This window comes from Eutrema salsugineum, unplaced genomic scaffold, assembly GCF_000478725.1.
Source record: "Eutrema salsugineum unplaced genomic scaffold, Eutsalg1_0 scaffold_20, whole genome shotgun sequence".
In the NCBI taxonomy this organism is placed as follows: domain Eukaryota; kingdom Viridiplantae; phylum Streptophyta; class Magnoliopsida; order Brassicales; family Brassicaceae; genus Eutrema; species Eutrema salsugineum.
Genome location: NW_006256828.1, coordinates 1,342,926 through 1,364,543, shown reverse-complemented (window position 1 = coordinate 1,364,543; position 21,618 = coordinate 1,342,926). Strand labels below are relative to the sequence as shown.

The 21,618-nt window shown below is 35.9% G+C and overlaps 7 protein-coding genes and 2 non-coding genes across 10 annotated transcripts; 4 read left to right on the top strand and 5 right to left on the bottom strand.

Moving 5' to 3' along the window:
• Positions 1 to 15: 15 nt before the first annotated feature.
• On the bottom strand, positions 16 to 1,435 carry LOC18016026 (ras-related protein RABA1c). Its single transcript, XM_006398195.2, has 2 exons — positions 1,026 to 1,435; positions 16 to 525 (listed from the first exon to the last, which is right to left on the bottom strand). Exons 1-2 carry the CDS (start codon positions 1,244 to 1,246, stop codon positions 96 to 98), a joined length of 651 nt encoding a protein of 216 aa, XP_006398258.1. The 5' UTR covers positions 1,247 to 1,435; the 3' UTR covers positions 16 to 95.
• Positions 1,436 to 1,675: 240 nt separating this feature from the next.
• Positions 1,676 to 1,747, bottom strand: TRNAG-UCC. The gene has a single exon. It is a non-coding gene; the product is annotated as a tRNA-Gly (tRNA).
• Positions 1,748 to 1,875: 128 nt separating this feature from the next.
• On the top strand, positions 1,876 to 3,796 carry LOC18016025 (ubiquitin domain-containing protein 1). Its single transcript, XM_006398194.2, has 4 exons — positions 1,876 to 2,114; positions 2,745 to 2,867; positions 2,947 to 3,066; positions 3,159 to 3,796. Exons 1-4 carry the CDS (start codon positions 2,072 to 2,074, stop codon positions 3,227 to 3,229), a joined length of 357 nt encoding a protein of 118 aa, XP_006398257.1. The 5' UTR covers positions 1,876 to 2,071; the 3' UTR covers positions 3,230 to 3,796.
• Positions 3,797 to 5,923: 2,127 nt separating this feature from the next.
• Positions 5,924 to 10,338, top strand: LOC18015929 (protein STICHEL-like 4). 2 transcript variants are annotated; one of them, XM_024155362.1, is made up of 7 exons: positions 5,924 to 6,470; positions 6,847 to 8,728; positions 8,802 to 9,021; positions 9,108 to 9,419; positions 9,501 to 9,876; positions 9,969 to 10,032; positions 10,136 to 10,237. In XM_024155362.1, exons 2-7 carry the CDS (start codon positions 6,995 to 6,997, stop codon positions 10,235 to 10,237), a joined length of 2,808 nt encoding a protein of 935 aa, XP_024011130.1. In that variant the 5' UTR covers positions 5,924 to 6,470; positions 6,847 to 6,994. The 2 variants fall into 2 exon arrangements, with proteins under 2 accessions (XP_024011130.1, XP_006398256.1); XM_006398193.2 differs by lacking the exon at positions 5,924 to 6,470 and having other exon boundaries at positions 6,995 to 8,728; positions 10,136 to 10,338.
• Positions 10,339 to 10,583: 245 nt separating this feature from the next.
• Positions 10,584 to 10,655, top strand: TRNAE-UUC. Its single transcript has one exon. It is a non-coding gene; the product is annotated as a tRNA-Glu (tRNA).
• Positions 10,656 to 10,808: 153 nt separating this feature from the next.
• On the bottom strand, positions 10,809 to 12,679 carry LOC18015928 (heat stress transcription factor A-4c). Its single transcript, XM_006398192.2, has 3 exons — positions 12,457 to 12,679; positions 11,789 to 12,036; positions 10,809 to 11,710 (listed from the first exon to the last, which is right to left on the bottom strand). Exons 2-3 carry the CDS (start codon positions 12,002 to 12,004, stop codon positions 10,889 to 10,891), a joined length of 1,038 nt encoding a protein of 345 aa, XP_006398255.1. The 5' UTR covers positions 12,005 to 12,036; positions 12,457 to 12,679; the 3' UTR covers positions 10,809 to 10,888.
• A 2,002-nt stretch (positions 12,680 to 14,681) lies between these two features.
• Positions 14,682 to 15,843, top strand: LOC112086395 (cytosolic sulfotransferase 18-like). Its single transcript, XM_024155264.1, has 2 exons — positions 14,682 to 14,875; positions 15,272 to 15,843. Exons 1-2 carry the CDS (start codon positions 14,828 to 14,830, stop codon positions 15,611 to 15,613), a joined length of 390 nt encoding a protein of 129 aa, XP_024011032.1. The 5' UTR covers positions 14,682 to 14,827; the 3' UTR covers positions 15,614 to 15,843.
• A 137-nt stretch (positions 15,844 to 15,980) lies between these two features.
• On the bottom strand, positions 15,981 to 18,740 carry LOC18015926 (myrosinase). Its single transcript, XM_024155253.1, has 12 exons — positions 18,534 to 18,740; positions 18,353 to 18,413; positions 18,206 to 18,267; positions 18,041 to 18,116; positions 17,790 to 17,955; positions 17,409 to 17,664; positions 17,226 to 17,341; positions 16,898 to 17,118; positions 16,763 to 16,797; positions 16,544 to 16,661; positions 16,331 to 16,433; positions 15,981 to 16,221 (listed from the first exon to the last, which is right to left on the bottom strand). Exons 1-12 carry the CDS (start codon positions 18,708 to 18,710, stop codon positions 15,981 to 15,983), a joined length of 1,632 nt encoding a protein of 543 aa, XP_024011021.1. The 5' UTR covers positions 18,711 to 18,740.
• Positions 18,741 to 19,637: 897 nt separating this feature from the next.
• Positions 19,638 to 20,595, bottom strand: LOC18015925 (CTD nuclear envelope phosphatase 1). Its single transcript, XM_006398189.2, has one exon. The coding sequence runs from the start codon at positions 20,564 to 20,566 to the stop codon at positions 19,712 to 19,714; it is 855 nt and encodes a 284-aa protein (XP_006398252.1). The 5' UTR covers positions 20,567 to 20,595; the 3' UTR covers positions 19,638 to 19,711.
• Between the last annotated feature and the right edge of the window lie 1,023 nt (positions 20,596 to 21,618).

Sequence of the window (21,618 nt, the reverse complement as noted above, 5' to 3'; positions counted from 1 at the left end):
AGATTAACAAAAAGATAAATCGTTTTTTTTAATATAAAGATAAACCGATCCTCAAGGTCGTTAAACATTGCAAAAGATATCTACTACTCTTCTTATTAGTTTGAGCAGCATCCGGATTTCTTCACAGCGGAAACATCTTTACCGATATCGATCTTGTCTCCTTTAGACGGAACATTAGCTGCTTCACTAGCTGCTTCCATGGCCTTCTTGCTCACAATGTGGTGAATCTGAGTGAGGACTTCAGCGAAAGCGTTCTCGACGTTTGTGGATTCGAGAGCTGAGGTTTCCATGAAGTAGAGAGATTCTTTCTCAGCGAAAGTTTTGGCTTCTTCGGTCTGAACAGCAATAAGATGGCGGAGATCAGATTTGTTGCCCACGAGCATGACTACGATGTTTGGATCGGTGTGGTTTCTGAGTTCTTTGAGCCACGTCTCTACGTTTTCAAACGTTGAGTGTCGAGTTACGTCGTAGACGAGAAGAGCTCCAACAGCTCCTCTGTAATACGCGCTAGTGATGGCTCGGTACCTATTGAAACATTTGTCAATGAATAGTGAACAATCAAGTTAAACCAAACTTACATCAAGAACATAGTGAAAACGAATGATAAGCAGAGAAAGTTTATACAGATCACGAACATAGTGAAAACGAATGATACGCAGAGAAAGTTTATACAAAGCAAGAAGCTTTTCAATTTCAAAACTAGACTAAGCAATATAGGAAATTCGACCAAAGCTGATAACTTTATACACATAATCCTCGGATTCTCTTATCTTAGACAAAAGTTTTTGACTTTTGTGACAAAACCCATGTTTTCAAAGTCACATACCAATCCAGATCTATCACAATGAAGCTAAATCTATTGACAGAGATCTAAACTAAAGCTCAAAAATTTTACTTTTCTTTGGGAATTTGAACAAACCATATAGATGTTAAAACCTCAGAAAATGTTCGAATCTAAGAACAAAGACCTAAAAAAACAGAAACCAGATCGAGAAATGGGCAATGAGGGCAAAAAGAGATGAGACCTTTCTTGACCAGCAGTATCCCAAATCTGGGCTTTGATGACTTTATCATCAACATTCAAACTCCGAGTCGCGAACTCGACGCCGATTGTGGATTTAGACTCGAGGCTAAACTCGTTTTTGGTGAATCGTGAGAGCAAATTGGACTTTCCCACACCCGAATCACCGATCAAAACAACCTTGAAAAGGTAATCGTATTCATCATCTGCTCTATAACCCGCCATTGATTGCTTTGTGATTCGAGAAAGCAAATTAGAGAAATGCAAAAAATGCTTAAGCGCTTTTTTTGTTTCTTTTGAATTTTCAAAACTTTAAATGAGATTTTGTTTCCTCTTTATTTTTTATTTTTTTGTGAGATTTCGTTCCCAAGATCTTTTCGATTTCTACAGAGAAAGACGCGGAATTGAAAATATCAAATCGAGAAAGATAAAGGACTTGCGTAGTGTCTTTATCACACACCAAAAAAATAAAAAGTTTAGCATGCGAAAATTTGTGACGAAATTACTAAAGGCCCCTTGCTAACGCGTTTGGATCTATCGCTTGTCTGCTTTTGACAGAAGCGAGGATATTTTTGTCATTTCCGAATTATCCTATCGTCAATTCGGAATTTTATAGTGTAAAAATTTTGAGTTTTGGATTGATAAAAACATATATGCGTCTGCCGGGAGTCGAACCCGGGTCTATTGCTTGGAAGGCAATTATCCTAACCGTTGGACTACAGACGCGATTGCTAGGTTCTATAAAATTATATATTTTATTCGTAAAATTCTACAGCTTTGTTAGAGTAGGGACCTTATGGTCTTTTTGATCTTTAATCGTTTTATAATGGTGGAGGAAAGTGAGTATAAAATTGGAGAGGTCTCACTCTAACAAACTAATTCGGTGTCAAAAACGAGAAAAATAGACGACGACGAAGACTTTTGAAGGACTCCGGCGCCTCTCCCGCCGATAACCGCCGTGAAACTCATCGCGGCGGTCAATTCCGTACTGGAATTTTTCGAAGCGACATTCAATTTACCATATCAAACGCCGTCTCCAACGGTTCGAGAATGGGTTGCATCGGATCTTCTCAGGCTAGAAACGAAGGCGGAGGTGAGTCGAATCGATTTTATTCCTTGCTCGATTTTGTCTCTCTTTGTTCGTTTGAGTTTCTGGAAATCTTTCGTTTAATCTATCTGATTTTTAGTATCGTTCGCTGTTTGGGTTCATGTTCTCACTCACAATGTTGTGATTCTTGGGAGAGATTTGTGAACCGAGACCTTAGTTTTGAGATGTCAAGAGGAACTAATTAGGGATTTGGTAATCTTGCATGAGATTTTAGTAAAGATTGCAAATGTTAAAGTCTGTAACCACATCGTATCTTGTTAGTCCCAAATCCGCAGGATTAGATTGCAAATGTTGAAACATTGTTCTTACTCTTCAGAATTAGAGTGATCTTGAACATTTATAACCTTACAGGTCTCGCATAATGAGTATGTGTGTAGATATATACGATCTAGAGAAAGAAGTTGTTAGTCAATGGTGTGATTGAAATGTTTATAACTTTTATCTATGAAACTGTACAAGATCTCCGGATTCTGCTCTTCTGCTTCCTATTGGGTTTTTGTCTTGTTGCAATCGAAACCTGTGATGATTTCCTGATGCAAGATGGCTTAGAATTGGTAGTTAGTTTCTATGTTGTATCATTCTCTTGATGAGATTTATATGTGAAAATGTTGACAGCGAAAAGAAAGAAAATCCGGAAACCAAAACCGTGGGCGCATACCGAGCCAATCACAATGGCACAGCTTACGAACATGCGTGAGGAGTTTTGGGACACTTCTCCACACTATGGTGGTCAAAGAGGTATAAATAAATCTCTTCCAGTTATAATCTGCATTGCACTATGAGGATTTGGAAACTGAGTAAATTACTTAATAACCAGAGATATGGGAAGCGCTTCGTGCTGCTGCTGAAGCTGACCTGAAGCTAGCACAAACGATTATAGACAGTGCAGGCGTGATTGTCCAGAACCCTGATCTAACATTGTGTTGGGATGAAAGAGGTTTGCGTAACACATTGCTCACGAGATCTTGATTCGTGTTTTTCTGTTTCTTGTTGTGTTAACTTTATTGGTTTATCTGTTGCTCAATGCAGGTGCTAGATATGAGCTTCCTAGGTATGTTCTAAGTGAGCCCACGAATCTGATTCGAGAGCAGGGGCAGTAATTCTCTACGAACGGTGACAACAAGAATCAAAGCTTGGTGAGTAGTAGTAGAAGCAAGAAGACTAGAATCTGAAGTAAGTCTTTCATATTCTTTACGTTTAGCAATAGAAACGATATATCAGTAGTACACACTCTCTGTATAGTTACTGAAACCTAAAGTGGGAGATGGTGATACGTGGTGGTAGTGGTACAGATGTACAGTCAGGATTTCTTTAACCTCTTTTGGTCAAAATGTTCTTGATCACTTGTGAGTTTGACAAATTCTAAGTATTTTTTGCTTATTTGACAAATTCTAAGTAATTTTGCGTATGCTTGATCAACTGTTGTTAGTTAAAGGATGGAATTTAAAATAAAACGAGACAAGAAAAGTATAGTTTTTGGCTTATTTTATTTTATTTATATGTCACAATGTTTGAAATAAAATGATTCCTTCCATTTTTTGTTTTCTTTAAAAACTCTCGAGAATCACAAAACTCTCAAAAACGTTTGTGTCAGAACTGGTCTTCATCTCTCCAAGTCACCATGTCTTTTTGTTCATTGGATTTTGGAGCTATTAACTAGCCAATTACAGTATATATATATATATATATATATATATATATATATATGCATGTCAGTGTACATAACAATAGTTAATTAGTCAATAATATATGTTTCTTTGAGTAGTCACTGATTTTTACTAGATCAATGACTGATAGTTAACTGTTATTATTACTGTCAAAGGCCAGAGTGATCCTAACCTTATTTGTGTTGAACGAAATGATTGAATTAAAAAAGTTACTTGATTAGTTTTCTTTTGTTTTTAGTAGATTTTAAGGTTACTGATATTGCTTATGTAAAAGGGTTTTAACTACAGTTCTTTATATGTATCTTTGGGTCCTAAAAAAGACGATAATTGTCCTTATTAGAAATAGAAAAGGAATAACAGTGATTTGAATCGATGAGGAAGGATAAAAAAGAACTCATAGAGTCATAATACTTTTGACAAAATAATGTCATTACTAAATTTGGATATGATAGATATTATTACTGTTCTAGTGTTTTGTATTATTTTACCATTTACTGGGTAAATTATGCATCTTCAAGTTAGGGGAACATCCGGACATATGCATTTTTTTATTTCATATATATACATTTTTCAATTACGTTGCGGTAAACAAGCCCCCATGTTGAATAACCTAATCATCACTTAACGTGCTCACGTGACGGTGACATTGACCATCGTACTATAATTATTATAGTCCTGAGTTTTATATCCATATTTTGTTGCTTTCTTATTCTAATCCGATTTCTTGTTTTTCTTATCTTAGGAATTTCTTATTTTCCATCATTTGGAAAATTATCATTACTAGTTACTACTGTTTTAGCCACAAAGCTGTGTTTTAGAAACATTGATTAGAATTTAAAACCTTGTTAAATTAAATATACAGTATTCAATTGAATAGCCCAAATTATGTGTTTGACCCATTTCACCTTTTTTTTTTTCTGTAACGAACCCGTTTCACTCTTGTATATTGAAAGCGAGAGATTCCATAAAAACATGGTTTTTCAAACTCTAGATTCCGAACAAAAATTTAGCTTAAATTCGTAGGTCCGAACCTTTTGGCCTCCGTTTTTTTCAAAAACCTAAGAGCAGCTCCAATGAAAGGTACTTAAAAGGTGCTGAACCAAAAAGTTAGATTAAAAATAAATCTTTAATAGGAAAAAAGCTTAGCTTCGATGCTTCTATTAACAACTTAAGCACCTTTAAGCATCGATAATGTGCTCAATTCTCATTGGTCTAATTTTTTTTTCTTTTTTTCTTTTCATGCGGGATAACCTTTTCCCTTTATTTTTCACCGATCAAATTTTTTTTCCCAAGTCGTTTTTCTCCTTCTGTTTCCAAAGCCGACCTTCGATTCTTTTGGCGATTGAGAGAGCCGATTGAGAGATTACCCAGCTTGATCTTCATGCTTATTCCCCATCTTTTCCTGTGAGAAATCCTCTGTTATCATCGCTTTTCCGGCGAGAAACCCAGGTTGATGTTTACTTTATCGATCGATGGTTCAGAGATATCCTCCCTCGTCGAAGCAGCTAATTCCGCCGATTCAACAGAAACAAAGACTCACCAGTGCAAAGACTCAGCAGGGTTTTGGTTAGTTGGGAAATCAAATTTGATTACGGGTTTTTGTAATTTTCGACAACATTGATTTTTGAATAGTGAATGGATTTGCTTCTTTCAGCAGGAATTGGTTCCTGTTGCGGAAGCTTGATAATCCGCAGCTTCCACCGGAGGTACCCGAAGAGGAGATTGAGTTTTCCGACAAGGATTTGAAGTACGTCCAAGAGAACACTGACTACGCCTGATTCGTCACTCGAAGCGACACCGGTGCTATTAACAGGTGCCTCTATTTCTCTCGAGATATTTCGTGCTGTTTAAATCAGGTTTTTATGTTTGTTTTTGGATTTTCTGCAATTTGGGGTTTTGAGTATCATAGTTGATAGTTGACTATAAAAAAAGAGAGCGTTATGGTTGATTTTTGTTTAATTGTATCAGCTTGCAAATTAGGAAGACAGTGGAAAATAGGTATCAGAAAGAACGATCAAAGAAGAAGACACAACAACAAGAAAGATAAAAAAAAAGACACAAATTCAAACTAAAAAAAAGAAGTTCTTAAGCACTTTTTTTTTAACACCTCCCATTGGACCCTGAAAAAAAATAACATATTAGGAGAAGTGCTTAAACAACAAAACTTCAAAAATACTAATTTAAAAATGGTTAAATATCCCTTAAGGGTGCTAACTATTAGAGATGATCTAATGTTTTGTTTTTAAATGTGTAGTAGCCTAGTAGGAGTATTTCTTTGTCACCATTGTTTTTATTTATTGATTGTTCAATTCCCGCAAACGGACAAACCGCTTTATTGGCAATGTGCTCTGTTTTCTCTATAATGTCTCTATGTTCGTGTCTGTAAACCAGATCTCAAAAACCTTTTCCCTTTCTCTCTCAAGATTCCCACTCCTTCTCTATCTAAAAAAAAAAAAACAAAAACCCATCAAAACCTCTCTCTCTATATACTCGAAAACAGTGTTTTTCTTACTTTTTCCTGCCAAAACACATCGCTTTCTCCAGAGTAAGCCCTCAGGTTCTTCATGTGAAAGTTTGGTTAAAGAAAAGAGGGAAGAGAGACATCTGTGACTTCTTTCAAGAAACGGTGTCGTTCTTTTTCTTCCTTTTTTTTGCTGTTTATTGCTCTGTGGTGGTGGGTTCCTACTTTCAATCTCTCATTCTCTCTCTCTTTATCTTCTTTCTTTGAAACGAACCCTTCAGGTTTTTTTTTTTTGGTTTTGGTCTCAGTAGAAAAGTTTGAATCTTTTGTACCAAAGTAACAGAGCTTTTGAAGACTATCATAGCATTCTGGGTTTAGTTTTGATTTCTTATTTTCTACTTTGAAGTGGTTTTCAACGCACAGAGCTCGAAAAATTCACTTTTTCTTGGTTTGCTCAAATAAGTCCTTCAGTTTCCAATTCATTCTTCATTTACCTCCTCTTGATTTTGTGATTTTTTTTTTTTTTGATAATTTTACCATTACGGTTTCTCTAAGCTGTAATTTTTTTATATTGTTTTGGAAAGTTCAGTGATTCTTGGGGGAAATTTTGGGTGTTATTATCAAATTTAGAAAGTTCAAAGATCTTCATACAAGAAAATGAGATACACCTCGATTTGGTTCTTCTATAGATACTTCGACAAATTTCCGTCAAAGAGAACAGAACATTTCGTCTGATCATGACTACTACTAGGGTTACTTCTTCACGGATTCTGAAAGATGCAAATGGAGACATCGGTGAGCATCTTCGTAACCATATCCACTTAACCAACTGTATTCACTTGAAGAACCATATGCACAACAACAAACAGAGTCCGGTTTTAAATGACCGGTCTCTTCTTATGAGAGATCTCGTCGTTCTTCAGAGATCAAGATCACTTAGAGACCCATCAGCGAGCCCGAATTCGCCTTCTGTGATCGCTGATTCGAAAGGTTTGGTTCATAAGAAAGGAGGAAGAAGAAGATCTGTTGACCATCAGAATGTCGTTAAGAAATCTGGTCTTAGGCTGACTAGTTCGTCACCGATTGTGAATTTTGGAACATCTAAAGTCACTCCTTCTGATGAAAAGTTTGAAGGCTCGAGTAGGAAGAGTTATAGAGTCGAAGATGAGGCTTTTAGTGTTGCTTCAGTGAAATCGAGATCGAAAGACAAGGCTAAGGCTATTGCCAAGACTCTGTCTGATCAGCTAAACGAGGTTTTAGGTGATACTGATGGTTTAGTTTCTTGTAATGCTCAAGCGCGTGGTAATGGTCGTAAAAGGCGGAAATTTAGAGGAACAAGGAGAGCAGGAAGGGCAAGTGATGTTAGAGATAATGTTGGTGAGAAGTATAAGGAAGAAGAAGAAGAAGGAGGGTATAGAGAACAGAACATGACTAGAGGTGATCCAAGAAACAACGGTTGTGGAATTCCGTTTAATTGGTCGAGAATTCATCATAGAGGCAAAACATTCCTCGATATAGCTGGTCGGAGTTTATCTTGTGGAATGTCTGATTCAAAAGGAAAGAAAGGAGAAACCGATATGCCAATGCTCTCTGATTCAAGCTCCTCTTTCACCAAATCTGATCTGCCCCTTTTAGTCGATAGTGCAGACAATGAAGGTTGGGAGCATGATTACTCTGGAGAATTGGGTTTATTCGCTGACGATTTGCTCAAGAACGGTAAAGATTCAGACTTTGGTCAGAAACGAAGCTATAGAAACGCTCGACGACACCAAAGCTTTACGCAGAAGTACGTGCCAAGAACATTCCGTGACCTCGTGGGACAGAATCTGGTTGTACAAGCTCTGTCTAACGCTGTTGCTAAACGAAGAGTAGGGCTTCTTTATGTGTTCCACGGTCCAAACGGAACCGGAAAAACCTCTTGTGCTAAAACATTCGCTAGAGCTTTGAATTGCCATTCTATGGAACAGTCAAAGCCTTGTGGGAGATGCAGCTCTTGTGTTTCTTATGATAATGGTAAGAACCGGAACATTCGAGAGATGGGTCCTGTGAAAAGTTTCGACTTTGAGAAACTTTCCGATGATATGATGATGATCTCTCAGCAGAAAAGGCAGCACCTTGTGTTCATATTCGATGATTGCGATACCATGTCAACGGATTGTTGGAATGCGCTTTCGAAGATTGTGGACCGAGCTCCTCCTCGCGTGGTCTTCGTTCTTGTCTGCTCTGTTCTTGATGTTTTGCCTCACATTATAGTCTCGAGGTGCCAGAAATTCTTTTTCCCTAAGCTTAAAGATGCAGATATCGTCGACTCTTTGCAACGGATTGCGTCGAGGGAAGAGATTGATATCGATAAAGATGCTTTGAAGCTTGTTGCTTCGAGATCAGATGGTTCTTTGAGAGATGCAGAGATGACTTTAGAACAGCTGAGTTTGCTTGGAACAAGAATCTCTGTTCCTTTAGTTCAAGAAATGGTAAAGATCAAAACTTTTGTATAATTTCCATTGAGTTCTCTTTTTGTGAACTCATTGTGATTGAATTTTTCAGGTTGGGTTAGTCTCTGATGAGAAATTAGTTGATCTTCTTGATCTGGCCTTATCTGCGGATACTGTGAACACAGTGAAGAATCTGAGAACAATAATGGAAACCGGAGTAGAACCATTAGCTTTAATGTCACAGCTTGCAACCATCATAACAGATATCCTCGCCGGAAGCTATGATTTAGCTAAAGATCAACATAAAAGAAAGTTTTTCCGGCAACAACCACGTGAGTTTTCAAACATTCCTTACATATACTAAACGAGAGATACTTGTAACTGTAATAACTAACTGTTTTCTTTGTTTTTGTTGTAGTGTCTAGAAAAGATATGGAGAAGCTGAGACAAGCTTTAAAAACGCTGTCCGAATCAGAGAAACAGTTGAGAGTATCAAACGATAAACTAACTTGGCTCACTGCTGCGTTGCTCCAGCTAGCTCCTGATCAACGATACATGCTTCAGCCTAGTTCTAGCCCGTTAATGGATCGTGGTGGTCAAGGTTTTAGTAGCAAGAACCGACCTTCCGTTGAAGATATTTGGTTAGCGGTTCTAGATAAAGTTCGTGTTGATGGTTTAAGAGAGTTTCTTTATAGAGAAGGCAAGATCTTTTCGATTAGTATTGGTTCAGGTAAGAGCAAGCATTTCATATCAAAGAAAGCTTTTTTCTATGTCGATGAATAGATTCTAAAACTTTGTTAGTGTGTTGCAGCTCCTACGGTGCAGTTGATGTTGAATTCGCCGTTAGCGAAATCAACGGCTGAGAATTTCGAAGAGCATATTGTGAGAGCGTTTGAAGCGGTTCTTGGATCTCCGGTCGCTCTTGAGATCAGAACTGAGTCAAAGAAAGACACAAGAAACAATTTTGAGAGCGAAATCGTTGAAGTGGGTGATGAATCTGAATCTGTAATGACTCGAGCTAGGAGGAAACACTTGGAAGCTAGCCAAAACCGAAACCAGAACCAGCAGAACCAGAGCATTGTGAGAGGAAAAGTCTCGTTGGCTCAAGTGATTAAACAAGGTGAAGGAAACAGTTGGTCAAAACGCAAAGCTGTGTCGATTGCAGAGAAGCTTGAACATGAGAATCTGTAAGAATATTTAAACCGAAAACTTGTTACTTCGATTTGGTTTCTTAATATTTTTGTTTTTGTTTTTGATAAGTCGTTTCATTTTTGTGCAGGAGACTTGAATCTAGATCAAGAAGCTTGATATGTTGGAAAGCGTCAAGAAGCGTACGTCGCAAGGTAAAACAAAAAAAAAAACAAAACAAAACCTTTCATTTTCTACACGAAAGTTTTCATCTTTAGGAAAAACGATTGGATCTTAATGAAAACTTTTAAATTGTAGCTTTGGCGATTGAAGGTGAGAACGAGAAGGGTACGATTACATTCGTTGTTGAAGCTTGTCTCGTGTGGGAATTATTTATCAACGAAATCTCCTTCTAGATAGCGAGTTTTTAATTTTTTTTTTTCTTCTTTGATTATAGGCAGATTTTTAATGTAATCTTTGTAGCTATATAATTTTTTAAATAAAGACCTTAGTTTAAGTTTGAGTATCTTTTTTCATCCTTTCATTGTAGTTTTAGTTTCCGTTTGTTTCTTCTGTTTGAGTTTTATCTTCCCTAATTTCAACTTATGTTTTTTGATCTCAAACTTTTATAATTTGCAACTAACAACTTACCAAATAACGATTTGTTTTTGACGACAAAAAAAAAACTAACTTAACTAAAATGATCTAATTCATTGAATTGTAACAGATTCAATATATATTTAATATAACAATACCGAACATCAAATCCGATGTCGTCCAGCGGTTAGGATATCTGGCTTTCACCCAGGAGACCCGGGTTCGATTCCCGGCATCGGAGTTTTTTTTTTCTGGAATGTTATTCTTCTTTTCCCAAACTCGGTGACTAAAAGTCTAAAACATTAAAAAAAAAAAGTTTTTTTTGGGTAAGATTATGAAGAAAAAAAATCAATTTAGAGCCAATGCCTATATATTCATCAATCTTACTCTTGTCTCAAAACAATAGCTTTTACAGAAACAGAGTAAACGATGAACCACAAGACAAAAGATCTCACTCACTATTTTACAAGCGCTTCATATCAAAGCTCTCTCTGTAATGTTGTTATTTACATTCCTCGAATTCCACCAAAACGTCCTTCCATCTCCAATCTTATTACCGCCATTTCTCGCTTCGACATCTCTTCTCTCTGACTGAACTTCCTGTTGTTCGATCGATCCCGGATTCTCTGTCAGACACTGTTCCCAAAAGACATCGTTAACTCCTGTCTTTGGAGCAGCCACGGTAACTGGCTCTGAGTTCATATCAATCTTTGTTGATTTGGGTCTGGTCTCGCCACAACTAGTTGACTCATTCACATCAAGATCCATGCTTGATGAATGCACACCACTCTTATCGCATGATTCTGTCACAAGATTCTCCAAAAACGTTAAAGAAGACTCCAACTTCTCGACCTGCTCTGCGTTTGACCGGCTTGGAGGAAGAAGAGAAGTAGTCTCTTGTGATTTTCTTTTTCTTCTCTCATGGGTTTCGAGATTCAGAGAAAGTCCTGGTTTTTCCAAAACCTGTGAAACATATGATACGATCGATTTCTGACGATGCTCCATGTTCTGTAACCGCTCTTTCAATGTGGCTACTTGCAGCTCAAAGACTTTCCGTTCTTGCTCTTGGTTCTGTAAATCCGCGAGAAGAACTTCGTTCTCCTTTCTCAGTCTCTCGATTTGATCCTTCATGCTCTGTCTTTCTGATTCCGTCAAAGGATTCTGCGCTTGTAGGTTCTGTAACGAGTGGCTGTGAACCGGTTTTCGTCTATGTATATTCTTCATAAGGTAAGGTTGGCCTCTAACAAAGTCATCATTTGCGAATTCCCATTTCTCAGGATCGATTTTTCTGAAACCCTATACAACAAACAAAACACGAAATGTTAGTTCATTAACTAAAGCACACAAAACTATACGAAAAGTCAGGAACTTTACATATGTGTTAAGCTGGCGGATGAAACTGGAGAAATTCTTGTGTTTGAAGAATCTTGGAAGAAGGTCTCTGGAAAAATCTGCTGGGTTCTTGACGATGAAGCTTTTGTTGTTATCGCTCCAAGAAACGATTGAATCAGAGGAAGAGTCATCTACCATTTCATATGTTTTTGTAAGGAAAGGTGGAAGTGAGCTTGAACCTCCACTGTTTTCATCCATATCAAAAAAATCTCTGAAAGTTGTGACCAAACCTGAATAAAAAAACCATACGATCTCAATTCCAAAATGCAATCAAGTCAAAAGAAAAAAGCTTTTAATTCAACAATTCCATTTTAGGATTCGATAAAACTGGATCTCTCAAGATTTAAGAAACACACATAATTCAGAATAAAAAAAAAACCAAGGAATTTCCCTTATAAGCTTCGAAATTAACTTAAAAACGATTCTTCAAATGAATCCACAAAAACCCTTAACGCAAAACCCCTGATTAAGCCAAAATCGAAATGAAAAGCAACATAGAAGAATTCGATTAAACCCTGTTTCTTATCTAATCCACACTTTTTGATTCCGGTAATTACAAAACAGACAGAACCAATCAACAATTCGAACACCAAATGAGTTGATGTTCTTGTCCTCTCATGTTCCTGATGCGGAATTTTGATCAAACGTACCAGATAATTGGAGAAGATAGACCCGATCCCGATAGGGAGCAAACCTTGAAAAGCCTATTTGATTGATTGAAGATTAAGGACAGATTCTTGAGATTAAAGGAACAAAATTTCGGAGAAAGACGAAGAGAGAAGAACGTAAAGCAAAAGGGGAATTCGAATTTTTGAGGATTTGAGAGGCTTTGCTTTGCCTTTGGCTATATGAAATGGCAACACAACAACTCGACGGGTTTGGTGGTCTTATTTTTATTATCAGTCTCTTTTTTATTCTTCTTCTCTCTATCTTCAATATTTATAAATAAAAAACAATTTATCAACGAGAAATCTCTCTCCATTAACAAATATGTTTATATTACTAATTGAACATGACAAAAAAAGTGATTACTTATCACCATATTTATTTTTTATCAAACTTACTACCATATACTAATTTTGGTTAAATTTAAATACTGATCATATATATTCTTGCATCTTTTGCAAAAATTCTTATAGAGATCGTTATAAGATGTTGTAATGGAATGTAAACAGTTGTAAATATCATGAGAATCGATAGGAAGAATGCACACTTGACATTGCTTCTTTGCGTCTTGAATAGCATCGTACTTCTTTTTTTTAAATTTAATTTTTATTCAATAAAAAGACTTTTTACAATAGGATGTGTCGTATTTTGAAGTTTGAAGAATATTGAAAACCATATTAGAAAATGTTGTTCCTTCGAGAAAATCTGATAAAATTGGAACCAAGATTAGCATGATCCATACGTATTTTATGATCAGAGCAGTGTCTTCCCTTGTTCAAAAAAAAGTATTTGCCTTAGGCCACTAACAAAATTTCTAAACTTGAAGGCTATATAAATTATATGAATAGATGATCTAGTAGTTTGAATTAATTTTATGTTTTGTTTAATCATTATTAGTAGATAAATTGTATGATTAAGTTGTAGGATTAATAATTCTAGGAAAGTTTCTAAACAAAATTGTATGTTTTCATAATTTCTTTTGAACTAAAAATCATAAGCTTTTACATTTAAAGAGTTATATATCATATTACAAATACACATGTAAAATGAAATAAATGACTTTAAGTACATTAAAAAAATGTTTTAAAGTTATAATTTTGTGAAATAAGATTTTTAAATTACTGTTAATAAATAAAATTTATAAAAAATATATGGCGAAAACAAATACAAAGTTCGCCTTAGACTTCTAAAAATCTAGACACGGCACTGTCTATGATATGCACAAATGAGAAATGTTTTAAATTTTTTTTGTCAAAAAAAATTATTAGAAAACAAAATTTTTGTAGTGAACTCTCAAAATGGAGATAGGATGTGAGCTCTTTTTTTTTTAATCTTTGATTTTAATTGTCAGCATCCAACGAGCGAATGGTAATCAATTGTTTCGAGGTTTCAATGAAATTAACAAGCTGCATAGTGTGAAGGGAGCGACCATGTCGACGCTAGTTTCTTGCCAACGAGAAAGTCTCAACTAGTTAGAAGAATGTTCATTAAGCCTTAGAAGATATTCATGAGAGAATTGTTTTATCAGGCCCTTTACTCATGCAAGAAACTAGCCTCAAAAATGTAGAATCTAATTTTCTCGCTAAAAGCCTAAAACCACAAATCATGTTTCCGTTAAAACTGTAAAATCAAGTTTTTTAAAAAGAAAAACACATATTCCTGTCAAAACAGTCAAATACTCACTAAAAATTCAGAATCTTATTCTCTGCCAAAACCATATAAATCTTGATTTTTTTATCAAATATACATAAATCACTTTTTTCCATTAAAACATGAAATCTATTTTTCCCGAGAAAACATGATTTCTCTTAGAATTGTATAACTAAACTTGATAAATAATTTACTATGAAATGATTTTTTTAAAAAAATGATTGCATTCTAAAACTAATTCAATTATAGATGAAACTTTTTTTAAAGCATCTTTTTGTCATTTGATACATTTTGTATCCAATTTTTTCTTTTTTACAAATTCAAAAAAGGACAATTTATAGCGAAACTCAGCATGCAAAATCTAATTTAATTTGGATGTTGAATCTGGATGGAGCATCGGGATAAACAAAAGAAACACGGCCTTCGGGAGATCTTCATTAGGTTTCTTAAGTCTTTTTTAAAAAAAAAAAATATTTTATGGCTTAAAATTAGAAAAACCGTTTCTTATTTTGGGGTCTGAAGAATCGGTTGTTCATGGACAGCTGTCACGAGCATTGGTGTAAAAACATCAGCGATTTTTTTCTTCCTGGGTCGACTCTTCATCGACCATTTTGTGTTCTGCAATTTTTTTTGCCCGAAGAAAATTTCTCTCGTCGATATCTCCGACCAGAAATCAGTCGCCATAGTCGTCACCTCCGGTCCGTTATGGCGAAGCATCGTCGGTTCTTTTTTGGTGAAACCGACATGTCGGAGGTCTCTGCATATCCATCGATTTCACCGATAAGATAAATCTCTGTTATTTCTTCTTTTTTTTTAGAGTTTGGTTCGATTTCTTCCCTTGATTTGCTTAATTGGAGCATTTGAATTAGTTTAGGGATGGAGGATTCTCATTTGAATTAGTTTAGGGATGGAGGATTCTCATCTGAATTAGTTTACGGTTCTCATCGGTTTCAATTTTGATTTATGTTCTATATATATCTTGAACTTGTTTACGGATGGAGGATTTGTTGATGTGTTCTGAATGATTTTAGTGATTGATAATATGAATAGATCATTGTAATAGACAATGATAACAAGTTTGATTTATGGTTTCTATCATTCTCTTTGATCGGAAATGAGTTGATCTTAATGTTTCATGTTCGCTTAAAGTACGGTGGTAATTGGATAGTGCAGCCTCTTCCAAAAGACAATGGCCCTCTTAATACTCTTGAGGAGTCTTTTGCTATGTTTTGCCGAGGTTTGTCTATGTACAGTCCTTTCTTGGATCATGTCTTGTCGTATTGGAAAGCTTACCAAGAGAATCCAGATCAGACCATGTTCCTCAAGTACGAGAAGATGAGAGCTGATCCTTTGCCGTATGTGAAGAGATTAGCAGAGTTTATGGGATGTGGATTCACAGCTGAGGAAGAGAAGGAAGAAGCTGTTGAGAAAGTTGTGAATCTTTGCAGTTTCGAGACGCTTAAGAAACACATAGAAGGCATTTCCTTCTAGCTTTTATCCGAAAAGTGCATACTTCAGAAAGGGAAAGGTCAGAGATTGGAGCAATTACTTGACTCCGGAGATGGCTGCTGGAATCGATGGATTGATGGAAGAGAGATTCAAGGGTACCGGTTTGCTTCAAATTAATCTTTGTTTCAAATTTATTTTTTTAAATATTTTTATTCTTTAAGAAACTTTATGAAAGTTTTACCAATGCACCATTAAAAGTAATGAGTTTCTTAAAGTGGATTTTTATTCCATACTTAATAATAAAAAACACATAAGAACCCTTAATGGAGTTTTAGGAATAATGACGGTCTTATCATCCATGGAGCAAGCAGAAAGAGTGAGCTGGACATGTTGATGGGGAAAAAGAGGTTCATGCATCTGCGAGCTTCTTATTCTGAGATGAGATACTTGAGCGGAGGAAGTCTTCTTGGGCAGGAGAATTAACGTTAATGAACTTCTGGAACCATTTGCCAGAATCTTTGAGGTTTCTATCATCAAGGTCTCCCCAATTAACATAACTGAGTCCGAATCTGACGGTAAAACCTTTGCAAAATTCATAATTATCTCCAAGAGACCATGCAAAGTATCCTTTCACGTTGACACGCTTCTCCCTGAAAACAAGAACAATCATGCATTAAAGACGTACGTACGATTTGATGATGAATATCATACATGTATGTATGCATATAAAAAGAGTATTAGTAGCTAGCATCCACTCACTTGATGACCTTACGGAGAAAACATAGATGGCTGCAAAGATAATCAATCCGCTTTGAATCGGCAACAGCCTCCTCACGGGTTTCTTCACCGGGGGTACTAATTCCTAATTAAACCGTCATTAGTACATGAACAAATATTTGAGTCAATTTCTTGGACCAAATTTTGAAATACACTTAGTCACTTAGCATGCATGTAGTACGTGGTACTACTAACCGTTCTCGGTGACATAGATTAAAGGGTCACCGTATCTGGTTTTGAAGTGGTCCATTACGTAATAAATGCCTTTTGGGTAGTAATAGCTGTTTTTGGTTTCGTCTTCTTCCTTAGAGAACTTAGAAAGGGAAGCAAATATAAATCAGAAGATTATTCGGATATTACTATTTGGTTTAGACAAAATGAATCAAAAAGAATAGTGATGGAACATGCATATACCAGTGGACCAATTAGTTCACCACGTGCATTTTTATCTGCAAACACAAAGTTGAAATATCTTATGGTCACTAACAAAGTATATATTATAAATATAGAAAAGTTGTAAGTTGTAACTAAGTGAAAATAGAGTGGTACATGTGAGCGTTGTGCCTGAATCCATCATAGCAGTGTGTTTTTCCGGAGGAACTATGTTATTACTTGGCTGAGCGTATTGAGTGACGTAATAGTTGAGACCAAGAAAATCATATGAACCCTTTACGAGTTTGGCTTCTGCTTCCGTGAAGTTGGGAAGTCGACTTCCCACAATTTGCCTCATTATGTCTGGATATCTACCTTTTGTTAGAGGCTCCATGAACCTGATCCATGTACATACATTTTTTCATTAGTTGGTTTATATATACAACATCTATCAATAATGTTACGTTTTTGGATATATATATATATATATATATAATATATGTACCATCCAAAGAAGAATTCTTTCATCCTCTCAGTTGCATCTATGCTGGCCTTATCTGTCTCATCAAATGGAAGAAACCATCTAGTTATCATCACAGGTCCGATCTTCCCTCCTTGGAACTGCATGTGGTCACGATATATAGTTAGTATCAGACATGTAGTTAATTAGAGTTCTGTAAAGATCCACCTTATATTTTGTCCTGTAAAGATCCACCACCGCGGCATGAGCAAGAAGCTGGTTATGTGCAACGATATAAGGTTCTGTCGAAGAGTTTCCTTCGTAACATCTCTCATCAACCGCAGGAGAACATCGACCTGGTGCATCTGTTCCGATTGCATAGCCTCTCGTAGGCACTGTGTACAGCTGGTTGATTGTGATCCAGTTCTTTACCTTCCCACCAAATTCCTTGAAACATAGATCTGCGTAATCTCTGAAATCATCTCTGCGCATATATTATAGAATCATTTCATTAATGTATGTAACTAGATCAAATCTATACATGTTTCTTTCTTTTTCTTTTAACACTCTCCATAATAAGAAGCATGGCATGGCGCACAAGTAACATACATGATCGTGCGGTCCAAGAAACCTTCATACTCATCTTGCAGTGTTTGAGGAAGGTCCCAGTGGAAAAGGGTAACGAAAGGTGTTATCTTCTTTGCGATGAGGCCATCTATGAGTTTATGGTAGTATTCAAGACCTCCTTTATTCACTCCCCTACTCACCTTCCCTTCTGCTCATGTATATTTGCTCTTTTAAACAATCACAATCGAATAAAACAACATATATACATGGGTTTTGATAAAATGTGTACATACTTGGAATGATTCTTGACCACGCAAAGGAGAATCTGTAGCCATTAGCATTGAGTTCGTCCATAACGTCTATATCTTTCTGCATTTTACGTATACAATCGTATGTCAATCCACATGTAGTTAGATAGATAATTCAGTGAGTATATATATATACTGAGGGTGATTAACCTGCCATCTCGTATATGACTCACAAGTAGTGTCTCCATTCGCCAAATCTTTTCCGGCTTTCTCTGATAATAATTACAAATACATATACATATAACCGACATTTTTCTTTAGTCCTCTCATATATATGTAACCATGCAAACGACATGCCTGGATATCGGTGACTGAATGCATCCCAAACGTTAACACCACGACCTCTGCCTCCTTCGATCTGAAATGAAAAGAAACAACCATGCAACGTTAGATTGTAGTGTTTTTGAATGGGTTTTTATTCATACGTCAACAGTGAGGTATGGTAACACAATAATGCATGTGTGATTTTGCTAAATGCCTGGTAAGCAGAAGATGCAACACCGAAGATGAAGTCTTTTCCAAAACTTTTACTGTTAAATCGATCAGTGTTGCTACATGTGAATGGCTCGTTCTCTTCGCAAGTAATTTCATCATCAGCTTTGCAAGTCGTCGCAACCGCTAATAGAAAAACTATGGCGAGTCCATAAAACTTCATGGTTAATCTTTAGATGTTGTACGTGTTGTGCTGTATGGAACCTTGTGCCAATCTAGGGTTTATATAGTCTTTGTTCACGTATGCATGTGAGTTCACGATTTTGGTTATATTTAGGCCGTAACTCGATGAGCAAAATGTGGGATAAAAATGGGTGGAATGAGTCATCTCAATTGATCCCACTAAAAAGGCACCAATTAGATTGACTAAAAAAAACATCCAGAAAATTTGGCTGAATAAAATGGGAAGAAAACATTGTCTTTGTAAAAACATTCCACAACGTAATAATAGTGAATATATGTATAGGAGTAAGAAAAAATAAAAAAGCAATTCAAGTGTAAAGACAACTGTAGCGAAGAAGCCGAAAACATTGAGCGAAATAAACATCAAAACACTTAATTATTCTTTAGCATAATCGAACGAAACAACTCCAAAATCAAAATCGTATAGTTCAAACGAAAGTTTCTCTTCAAATAGCTAATTTTCCCGTTGGCCTTACAAATGACTCTTTAATCCGTTTAGTTGAATATTTGTATGCTTAAGACTGTAAGATTTCAAAAATTTGAAAAAGCCCTAGACGAAAAAGCCTATTTCTATAATTGAGCTCCTTATAATTTTATGTGTAATTAACTTTTTGTCTTATTTTTGTGTGTTATAACCAAATGACCACATTCCAGACTAAAATCAATTGAATGTTTCCTGAATCCTGAGGAGTTAGTTCATTTTATCAATTTGATTGTTGTACTTGTAGGAAATATAATATTTTAACTACATCTACATAATACAAATGGTTTTTTTATAGATAATTATATCCAAACCCAGAGAGAAACACTAATCAAAAAAAACAAATACAAACAAATTGCATTTCATGAGGAAATTTTACACAAAGACATTGAACAAACCAAGCTATTGTTCATCTGTCTTCTTTTTAATCAATCCTCTAATACAAAATATAATCAAAATCAACTAATCAAAACTCATAAATTAACCCCCCAAAAAAAAAATCATTCATCTTTTCCAACGAACTCTTTCAAAGCAACTCTCATATCTTCAAACTTATCACAATCACCATTCAAAAACGCACCAAGCTTCTTCAGCTCAATATCATTCAAATCATCAGAAAACGGTTTAATCGGAAACGCGTTCTCCGGTTGAAGCGCGTAAGCGTTTGGATTATCGTCAACAATCACCACGCGCCTCAAATCCTTCGTCACAAACCCTAAATCCTTCACTAACCTCCCATCGATCTCGCTACACGCGTCTCTGTAAAAGCTTCGCGATATCACGCGCCGCTCCGGATCCAATTTATCGAGCACGAGCGATGCGTATTCTCTCAAACCCGCCGTGAAAACGACGATCTGGTACTTTTCTCCGATCTTCTTCAAGAAATCGTCGACTCCTGGCCGTTTGATCACGAAGAAGGTTAAGATCTGACCGTCGATTCTGGGCCTCACGACGAAATCGTACGGTACATCGGGTTTCTCCAATTGCGAGTGGATAAGCGTCTCGTCTAGATCTAGAACGATCGTCTTCTTCGTCTCGTCGAATGATTTACCGGATCTGTCGTGGATTAGCGAGTACGGAGCTCGATAACCGGCCGGTTTGGAAATGGAATCGGAATCGGATCGGGTTTTGAGGATTTTGAATCCTTTGGTTCTGGGACGGTATTCGAGGCGGGAAAATAAGCAGAGGATGCTTCGGTGACATTTGTAGATCGATTTGTTGATGGAGGCGATTACGGTGGTCGTCGCCGGAGATGGTGTGCATCCGATTTGGGTTTTCCGGTGACGGAGAAGGTAGTTTCGTTGGTGACGGTTGATTGATTTTGTTGATTTCTTGATTATGAGTTTCGTCGCCATTGAAGAGAAACAGAGATTTGAGAGAGAAATGAGTTTGAGAGAGAGAGTGAGTGATGGTTTGGTATTTAAATTAGGCTCGGTGTAACGGTAATGTGGTTTTTTTTAGGGTCGGGAAACGAAGCTAGATTCGGAAAGCAGCGTTTTTTCAACTTTGGACCTACACACGGTGTTTACGTTGTATTATTACCGTTGAGAATTCTATATTAATCTGTCGTCGATTCATGTCCCAAATTAAGGAAAAATATATATAGACTTAGTAGAGAATAGACAATGAATATTCCATTAGTGGTAAATTTAAAATACTGGAAAGTTTGGTATACACTCTAATTCAAATGATCAAATATGCTACGAACAAAAAGTATTCAAACATTGTAGAGAATGTATACAGTATACGTGTAATATGTTTATATATGCTAAGAAATCAAAAATTTTCTTTTTCTGTTCGACGGCCAATATTTTTCTTAAAACAATCGATAAAACGATGTTAATATACACAACTTATATATATAATATATATATAATATATATAATATATATATAATATATATATAATATAATTTTTTTTAACAAAAAATATATATATATATATATTATAATTTTTTCGTAGACCAAACTTACTTACCAGCTCTTCGAATGGTGTTAATATTTTATATGATTCCTAACTACGTAATTTTTTTAAAACCAGAAATTGTGTCTGATAGTTGGGTATTAGCATTGTTTCGTGTAATAAGTCAAAATTATTATATTAAAACAAGTAAATAAACTATATAAGTAGATCTTCTAAAACTCTATTTATGTTTATGTTCTTTGGTTGTCAAAATTGACATAAAAGTTGACTTGACATAGAATCTTAAGTTCTGGATTAAATTGGTCAAACCATAGTTCAAGAACTAGCCATTCTCAATTGTAAAACCTGGATATTCACATAAAAAAAATGATAACATACCGAAATTTGATATTGAGTTCAATTAGAGCATTTCATGTTAAAACAGATAAGTCATAATCGAATCAAAAATGCCAAGTGTCCATAGAGTCATCCCCATTTCATCTTA